This window comes from Gymnodraco acuticeps, unplaced genomic scaffold, assembly GCF_902827175.1.
Source record: "Gymnodraco acuticeps unplaced genomic scaffold, fGymAcu1.1, whole genome shotgun sequence".
NCBI lineage: Eukaryota > Metazoa > Chordata > Actinopteri > Perciformes > Bathydraconidae > Gymnodraco > Gymnodraco acuticeps.
This window is the reverse complement of record NW_022989894.1, coordinates 3,476,339-3,486,550: the sequence shown is the minus strand read 5'-3', so window position 1 is coordinate 3,486,550 and position 10,212 is coordinate 3,476,339. Positions and strand designations below refer to the sequence as shown.

At 36.4% G+C, this 10,212-nt stretch overlaps 1 protein-coding gene across 1 annotated transcript; it reads right to left on the bottom strand.

Annotated features, from left to right (window-relative positions):
• Positions 1–3,490: 3,490 nt before the first annotated feature.
• oaz1b (ornithine decarboxylase antizyme 1b) lies at positions 3,491–7,871 on the bottom strand. Its single transcript, XM_034204974.1, is given in 6 exon segments — positions 3,491–4,596; positions 4,734–4,819; positions 5,145–5,317; positions 5,554–5,631; positions 5,633–5,687; positions 7,675–7,871. Coding segments are annotated over 6 exon segments (648 nt in total). The 5' UTR covers positions 7,800–7,871; the 3' UTR covers positions 3,491–4,465.
• Between the last annotated feature and the right edge of the window lie 2,341 nt (positions 7,872–10,212).

Genomic DNA, 10,212 nt, shown 5'->3' with positions numbered 1-10,212 from the left:
TAATTCTACTCCACTACAATTCAGAGGTTAACCTGGTATTTTTACTCCACTGCATTTATTTGAGTTACTTTGCAGATTCTGATTAATTATGTGAAATATAAACAACCCTTAAATCAGACTTTAGTTACACCTGAGTAAAATTCAGGTAAGGTGATTGTCAAGTGCCAACAATCAGGAGAGATATTTGATAGTTGGTGCTTGAGAAGACTAAACATGTATCTGCAATTGACATGAATGGAAACGAGTAATAAAGTATATTCATTACTCGTTATTCTCTACTAATAGTTCATTAAAGACTGTATATTATGGCTATTTTGCACATCCCTTTCAAGATTTTCAAAGGTGTATTGACATATCATATACACAACTACGGTGTAGTTATGCAATGAATGAAACACTTGGGTCACAGGTTCCTCAACAGTGCATTACAAGACATCTATCAATATGTGTGTACCTCCACCATTAAACTGTCATATTCTGCACATTTCTTATTCTATCTACATACATAAGAGTATAATTAATATGTATAATATCAGTTAAAATAAGTGCTTCAACATAGTTAACATTGCAGGAAAGCAATATATTAGACGTTAAGTACTTTGTCAGGCTTAATATTTATCTGTAGATAGATACCCCCCAAAGTTTTTTTCTTATTTACAAGAAGACCTTAATCTGTTATTTAATGTTTAAATAAAGGTTAATTCGTTTTTCTGTTTTGCACCTCCTCCTATTAATATCTTTGTACATTCTGCACTAAACTGTTTTATTGTAGAGATCACTTATAGTATCTTCTTGATTTTTTATATTCTATATTTATACTTTCCCCCTATGAAAGTATGTACTCTTAATATTTTTTTAATCAAATAAAACACAATAATTCAATAACGTGCTTTAACCACTAGGCGGTGCACACAAGGTACACACAGCCATAATAACTTTGTATTATTAGTGTAGGACACTTTTGTTTTCGTACAACATCTGAAGATGTGTAGTTTTATGCATGCTTTCACATAATTTTACAGCATATTGCTATACTATTTCAGACTCAGTATTTACATTCTTACATTCAAAGAAAATCAGTAATATCTTTAAAAACTACAGTCCTTTCATATCAGCTGTGCACCGTTATGGTGTAAATATAACCTATCTGTGAATTAGATCAAATGTAAAAGTCAGCCGAATTAGTGTTGATACTGCAAGGAGACGTATTGTGTGAAGAGAAATTGAAGATGTTGTTTAATTGTTGAATATATTTATGATCCACGTCAAGTATTCAGTTTCGGCGGCATTTTCTCAGTTTTTCCAAAGGTCTTCTCATCAGGGCTCTATAAATAAAGAACTACGGCAGATCTGTAATATACAATGCAGCCGGACCGTGTATTACAATGCCGTTATGTGATGACTTTCAAAGAGAAAAGCAAGAGCGCTCGGAATTAAGTATTATTTTATTCTTTTAAAATGTTTTCCGGATTTCATATCATATAAACACCAATCCCAGCATGCATTGCGGCTAAAACATCCAATAAGCGAGCTTAAAACCATAGCTGAGGATCTTGGGTAATCGCTCGAAATGCCTACGTCTGTTTCCGATTATTTTTATTTTGAAATTCAGTTCCTGACGGACGCCAAAAAAGCCCGAGATTATGGAATTAAACCAATAAATAAAAGCAAGGATAATTGTGTGTTATTGGTGAGTAAATAACAGTGTGTTATTTTGAAAAGAATAACAAATTAGAAGGAAAAAAAGATTTAAAAAATACAGATTTCAGTATCCTGAGGCTCTGAGCCCCATTTATTTTCCTCACAGACGGCAACAAAAGTCCGAAATTATACGATTTCAAATAAAAGCAATAACTGTGGCTTGATATTGAGTAAGAACATGTTTTTATGAACCACACAGCTTCCGGTCTTCCTCGACCCGACCGGAGAAAAAGACGTGCTGCAGGCAGTAGAAATACATTGCTTTTAAAATCGTTCTGTGCAACACGAAAAAAAGGGGCAAATCGTGTTGGTGAACACGAATCAATAGATTACAAATCGTGTTGGTGAACACGAAATGCCGTGAGACTGGGTTGGTTATTACCTGCAGTAGATGCAGTGTTACTGCTGGCGATAAGGGCTGGTTGTTTTAACCATTTTCTGATGTCCATCATTGACTGCTGTGTAAGAACCTTGCAGATGACGAACGCGCAGCGGCACAGGTCACGCGCACCTGACATAATAACGTTACTTACCGTTTAAATTGACCAAATAAATGCAGCAGACAATGTTATTTAACCACAATTACAATTTATTTTATTTCAACTATATTCTTTTTTATTATTATTACTACTATTATTATTATTATTATTATATATGTAATATATATATATATTTTTTCACTTTTCAAATGAGGGTGCATAACGACTCAACTGAGGGTGCAATGCATATGTACCCCCGTAGAACCGGGCCTGGCTTCATCCCACCATCACTATCATTCACCCTGAGCTCTTATTGTAGTTCAGGCCTCCTGGGGAGTTGAGCAGCACTTCTGTTTGTATAACTGCTCACATTGATACATACTGCAGATGCTGCTTTAAATCAGCAGTTGAATGGTCCTGAGTCCTGTGAAGCCCCCTGGTGGTGAGCAGACTCAATACATGTTCTGGATGTCTGCCCTGCTCTTTTGTAACTGACCTGATTTCCTTCAGTTTCCGCAAAATGACAATCACAGAATACGTCATGTTGGATAATAGTTTCAGTATGAGTATTAATGTGCTTTATAGTTTCCTCTGTTCGTTTGTAATGATGCATATTAATAACGTATATTGCACAGATGATTGTTTAATACATTACATTGATTTTTAAATCCATGCATACCATACAAATGAACCCCCAGTAGTTACATTAGTCAGATAATGTATCCAGGCTTTACACAACTGAATTCAAGGCCTGAATATATGTTTTCTTTGTATAAAACTAGAATTAACACCTTGTTGATGTTGCAGTTCAAGCCTATGTCTGTGGACTTATATTGGAGAAATTAAAAGGTATTCAATGTACAGTATTTTTGGTGAAATGGAAGTTGTCACTATATTGACATGTATGATTTAAATGAATATTTCCATTAAGAAACATTCTGTCTTCACTTAGAATTGTTTTTACAGAGTATAGACTAGAGGAATGATAGAGCTCAAAGCATTTTAAAACTCTCTTTAGGAAGGGACAGAGGGCATACTCTTTATCATGAAGAGCCTTACATCTTTCAGTGTGTACAACATGCTCCTGCAGATCAGTCTGTAGAATAGTGTTTATTTTTATTATGGGTAGTGCAGTGTTGTTTTATCCTATTAGTAATTTGCAAGACATTTAGTTATGATTAGATTTAAATGATTAAGTTATGGTCATAAAAAACCTTTTTGCTTGATTTGAAGTAGTATATTATTTATTCTAACCCAAAGGTAATACATATTGGAGTGTATTTGCGTTGGTGAACAGATGCAGAAAAGTACACAATGGATTGTTTGTTTTATTTTCACAGAAGCACAACAGGTACCACTATGCTGAACAACAAAGTCAATACTATCTTGAGAAACAAAGTTGTAAAAAGGAATGCTAATAAAAAGACAAAAAATAACTATTCATAACATCACAGCATTTTTTCAGCCTCCAAAACAAAATACTAAATCATAAAGATAAACATGGCCGAAAGAAGCGAAAGCACTTTGGATTATTCCTTTCATGTTGTACCAATACACTCGACGTAGGATCTTTACCGTGAAACTGAAGCGCCTACATCAGACACATGTACCAGCATTCATCTTTTCACTCTGCCTCTAATCTAAATGCATTCACTATCCAGCTATGAAGTACCAATTATCGGGGCTGTCATTCAAAAGTAAAGTTTGAAAAAATCCAAATACTTTCAAGACAATGTTAGTGCTACATAATAAAACTGGTCCCACTGAAATGAGTGTTACTTCATTCAGAGAGAAAGAAAATGAGACAAATCCAAAGCCATTGTTTAGCCAATCAAAAAAAAGCTGGAGTACCCGAGTGTAAACCTGATGACCTTTTTATTGTACATTCAAGAACTGAAGAATCCTCCACCTTAATCTATCATAAAAAGGAAATATCAATAAAAACAAAGACTTGACAATAAATGGAAAATATACCAGAACTTATAGCTATGACAACTGCAATATGATTGAACAAAACAAAGGTTCCCTCCTTTTAAGGTGACAACACCAATTAATCTTCAATGTGAAAAGAGTATAATAAAACACAGAGATAGATGGTGGAAACAGGAGATGCACATCTTACATATTCCCTTGAACACAACAAGCATGGGGGAAATGGATACTTGCATACAGAGCTACGGCAGAGGGTTTAACACAGACGGTGCTTTATATGAGTAAGCTGGGACGGGATGGACAAACATACAATGGGAGGGAAAAGGGAAGTGGGGGGGGGGCTATCCAGTGGGCTACTCCTCATCCGAAGAGTCCCGGTCAAAGTTGTAGGCCATGAAGAATACGTCGGGTCGAGGTGGGACAAGGGCATGGCCCGGTTTCACAATCTCAAAGCCCAGGAAACTGAATGTACGCACCAGTTTAGCTGCAAGAACAAGGCAGGTACAACAGGTTTTAGGTTGCAGTGAAAGTCACATCACAGAAGCCAAAAATAATGATGTTATTAAAGTTATTCTGAAAGAAAGAAGGTGGGCTGGGGAAAACAGGGTTGTTAGCACTTACCACGATCATCTCTTTTCTTGTAAAAGCAGACAAACACGCTAACGACTTTCAGATGTTCTTCAGCATACTCCAGTAGAGCTGCAAAACTGGAAGGAGAACAGAAAGAGGCTTTGGGTTAGAAATGGGAAACAACCTCAGAACATAAAGCACCAAAAAAAGGATCATTTTAAAAAGGCTCTGCTTAAGCTTCCCTTGAAGATTGAAAAGAAGGCCTCCTTGATTCTGTAAAATCAGGCTAAACATCGATAAAGGCTTGATTATGTTCATGCTGCCAGGATCAGATCACTTTCCGTTAAACACACTTATATGAAATGTATTCGTGTTTTACTCCTAATATGACTAAATTGTGCCATTATAAAAATCGGTGTATTCCACTCGAGGTTTCTCCTGCTGCTAACTGTGTAGCCTCACCTCTCCTTGCTGCCTTCAGGAAGAGGGTCAAGAGGTATCTCCACATAAAGTGCGCTGCTGCTCAAGACAGCATCCCACTGTATCGTCTTGGTAACGGTGGGACGACTTTGGAAGTGGAGGATCCCAGGGCGACCATTCCCTGCTGGTTCCTCCGTTACAGTCAGCTTTCGATCCTAGAAACACAAACACTAGTTACCACATGTCATAACAGCAGTGGGTGACTTGTGTGTTATATTTCATGTCCAATTATAATATAACTAGCATGAAAATTACCTTTTTATGCTGTCTGTAATGCTGATCAAGCAGAGCAAATAAAGCTAACACATTGAACTATTACGGGAAAGAAAATTCAGCGATATGTGACTGCTGAGCGTCTGCATGCGTGTGTTTGTATGCTGTGTAAACTTACAGAGTGGAGTGGCCGAGTGTGATCCCGTGTGCCATTCCCTCGCCCACCTGGGATCTTCAGGGGTGGGAGAGGGGCATCAGGAGCACCACTGAGGCCCCAGGCCGCGGGTACTACTACTACAGTGCAGGGACAAACTGCAGAGGAGGAGATAATCAAACACGGTTAAGGACTTGTAATAAAAAAAAAATCTGTAATTCAACATGTGTTAGTATGTGCACATAATTTGGATTTATAAACTACAACCTCAAAGACATGTCATGGCAGTGACTCAACACAAACAAATTCAGACCTTGACCAAAATTGTCCTTGTATTCCAGGAAGAATTAGCAATATCATTTCACAAATATGGTCCACATTCATACATAAGTGCTCAATCCACAACATGTGTAATATAAGCAGGCCTAAGTGTTCTTTCAAAAGGCTTACAGTTTATGTTCACCAAAAACAATGGCACTGTGTTTACTGAGTTGTTAACAGAACGATTTTAAAGGGTGCACTAACACAGCAGGATGCGTGGGAGGCAACCAAGTGAAACGATTTGCTGCCAACAGCACAACCTTATCTTGTGACCTTGTACACAGCGTAAAAGAGCTACTGACAAAGCCATGCAAATTATCATACAAATATAAGCTTATCTCATTAGCTGGTTTACATTAGGGTTGCAACTGACCATTATTGATTGATTATTTGTTAGTTATTTATATTGAAAATACATTTTTCTAATGTCTAAAAATAGTGAAATTGGCCATCGGTTTACCATCATATATGACAAACAAATACACCCAATCAATACATTTGAACCACCGTGGACAATTTTATTTATTAGGATAAATGTGAAATATAAGTATATATTGTATTATGATTTGTGTTGCAAATACATTATCTGTCGATTGAGAAATCAATATACTGATTAATAATTTCTCAAATGTATTTTAACAGCTGTCCCTTAGGAGTCAAGTCATCTCTCTTGCCTTTAGTCTGAAAGTGTGGCTTATTGTATTAGCGGAGTTGCAAATCAATATTTTAGATAACTCTTGGTCAATACACCATAGACCTAAATCGTTAACCAGTCGAATAATTTCTTTCTAAGGCCTTCTGTAAATAATTCAACAAGTCCACCCACAGTGGATGGCTGATGATATACTCTGTTTGTTGTGCAAAGGCCGATTAGGAATGGGAGCGAAGAGTAAAACATTTAATTGAACAACTATTACCTCTTGGTGTATGTTAATTATTCACCATGTTGTCGTGTTTAAGTCTCTGTCGTGCCGTCACGAAGCTGCAGCAGTAAACTGTCAGTTGCGTAATAAGCAACCTGGCTCTTGTCAGCTCACGAGATAAACGTGGCCAGAAATATGTACTGACCTGACGACTTTACGGGCACATTTTTAACCTGGTGTTATTTTACTCTCTCTCTTCTGTCTTCCTGTTATTGATCACCAATGATAATAGGGTTAGTTAAGGTGTATACATATGTGGTGAAACCCTACACCGTTTTAACCGAAGATGGAATTTCTTAAATACAGTCTATGGTTTTAACAGGCACTTTTTTCGGCAACAAATAAATAATATCACTCGTTTAAGTCACCCTCGTCCCCACTTGTTGACCGTAAACTCTCAGTGTATTTAATATACATGGAAGTATGTTTGGTCTTTAAATTGGCTAACGTGAAATTGAAACACGTATGTATAATTCCCTTGTATAAGTTCCTTGTATAAACGGCAAATTAAACTTGTTTACTTTCTCCGTATCAAAATAATAATCGGAAACTGTTGAAGTGTTGATGCATCATAATTGAGCTAGGTGACGAACCTAACTCCAGTGATGTAACGTTACCATTTCAACGAGGTTCATTGGCTAACGTTAGCTAAGGTTGTTAATATAGCAAATTAATATCCGTCGCTTATTTCACCATGACAATTTTTAAAACAACATTATAACGGCAGCTATCACCTGATGTAACGATGTGACATTGGTGATACACAGTGTAAACCTTACATTTAAAGTTAAACGCGTTTTACTTCCGCTTTTCCGTGGCTCCTAGCTTAGCTTAGCCACCCCTCCCCCACACATCACGGTTAGCCGTTAGCTAGGTTTGGTGTTTTTAATCGTTTACTTACTTCCCAATCATGTCACAGATACCGTTACTTAAATCCGCCATGGTAGTTAAAGACTGTTGTTTTCCTTCTTTCTCGCGAGCAAAGCAATGACTGTTTAGGATCCGCTGGAGGTTGGATTTTACCATCCGGCCTCGGGTAGAGACACGACGGGCTGACTGCTCTCTGCAATGTTTGGCTAGCTAATGATCGGTCAGAGTCGAAAGCTGGTAGAGATAACAGCAGTCAAGTCACCCGAAATAAAAGTCATACGTTTCCGTCAGGTTGTTTTATTCCCCTTCAAAATACAAGTCATCGAAAATGTTTTTATTTGCTCATGCACAGTTAAAGCAATCACATCTTTAGTAACATTTATATTGCATTTACAAACAATATTGACTTACAAATTGCATCATCTGTGCCTCTCGCTACATTAAGACCAGCAAATACTCAATGTAATTGAACCATAATAAAACAAGAAATCTGTTTGTTTGACAAATATAATGGCTGCTTTCAATATACTGTGTTTTATAAATAATTTACCATTTGTATTAGTTAACATTTGAGATCCCTGTCCACAATACATTTTTCATGAAAAGATAGTCATTTATTTTAGCATTTTCATATTTCACATTAGGATCATTTCTGTTTAATTGTTTAGATAATTTTATTTTCCAACAGAACGATATAAATTATGAATTTAGAACATTATTCACAACATTTTGAATATATTTGCACAATATACATTAAAGATAATCGTTGTTAACATATAACAAGGGGGTGTTATAGCTCCCTGCATTTATTTGATGCATTTTAGGTGAGCAGACAGTATTCTGTTCTGTTAAGCACAAACTATTTTACACTAGTGTCCCCAGGCAAGACATAGGCTAGGGTTGGAATCTTAGACTGTATGGTTGGAATGAAAGACATTATCTTTAATATCTTATTCCAGAACCTTGTTTTGAAAGAGGAAGCCATGTTGACAGCTAAGCCTCAACTGAGCTAGCTTCACACTCCTGCTAACAAGCTAATGCTAAGCATAAATGCTAAGCGTTGAACATCCTAGTTAAAATGACTGTTACTTCACGTTGATAAAATAACATATAAAACGCCGGATAATATCTAGAGTACCACCACTAAACAATATATTTTGTATAAAGTACAGTTCATTTTAATATCAAAACTAACTACGCGTCCTTCCTGAATATTGAAAACAAATAGCATTTCTGCTACCTGTGTTAGCTGCCGACAGGCTAGCGGCTATAGTATTTACATGAGGGCGTCTAATGGAAAAGTACCGAGGACATAGAAAAACAAAGACACTAAAGGCCTATGATTTTAATGTTTATTGACCTTTACTTTATTCTGACATTCATCCCTTTAACAATGTCTTAATTAATGTGGCCTGTGTATCTGAGTGTTAACAGTAATATATTAAATCGATTTTGTGAAGTATTTGTATTTACTATTGTGATTGTTTCCATTTTAGGCTATAGGCTACACCAGAGCCATATATGGCTCTGGGCTACACATGTTGTACTCATTACTACAGCACATTTGTTGCATATAGATACAGGCTACTTATTACTTTGCATATTAATTTAGAAGGTTTCACATGGAAAACTTCTGATTGTAAAGTTCCTATAAATAACTGAAGATAATGAAATATATCATTAGATTCTATTAATTGATTAGATACATATTTTTTGCTTGGAAGTATAAACACACACAACAAAGTGGTAGCATTACAGGAAAGAAGTCAGTGTGCACTGTGCAATGACTAAGGATGAACTGCAGTGTTGAATTCTACGGCAAGAATACCTCGTCTGCTTTTCTCATCTCGTCCACATGATGGCGACAAAGTAACACCAAATCTGCATACTCCCAGTGTCACATCAATCAAATCACATCATAATCTCAGTTCAGCCAGCAGCAATATTACTATGCCAAATGCATAAATAAATAATGTTATGTTCTATTTTTTCTAAGAGTTAAATAAATTGGCTTATAAAAGTTAGGCAAATATTTGTTATAAAGTCTAATTGTAAAATGTGTTTGTAATGTCCCCATAGCCTGGATTTTCGTCTTTAAAAAAAAAGAGTTGGATATTGTGTTGGTAATATTATTAGGTATAGCTTACTGTGAACCTTTGCACATTCCATTGGCATCATTTTGTATATGGTTGCACACAACTGCACAGTTCTCATTGTAAAAACTATTTTACTATATTTAATTGTAATATTGTATGCACCAAACTCCGAGGCGAATTCCTTGTAATGAAAAACTCTTGACAATAAACCTGGTGTGTGTGTGTGTGTGTGTGTGTGTGTGTGTGTGTGTGTGTGTGTGTGTGTGTGTGTGTGTGTGTGTGTGTATGTGTGTGTGTGTATCTGATAGTGTGTGTCAGGCCTTTCTGGTTGGATTGCATTAGGGAACTTTTACAAGGGGGGTTCAGGGTTCATTGAGTTCATGTTAAAGGAGCAGTTTGACATTTTGGGAATACACATTTTCTTTTTGGGAAGATTATTATAAGATCATAACTATTGTACGCTGAGAGAGTGA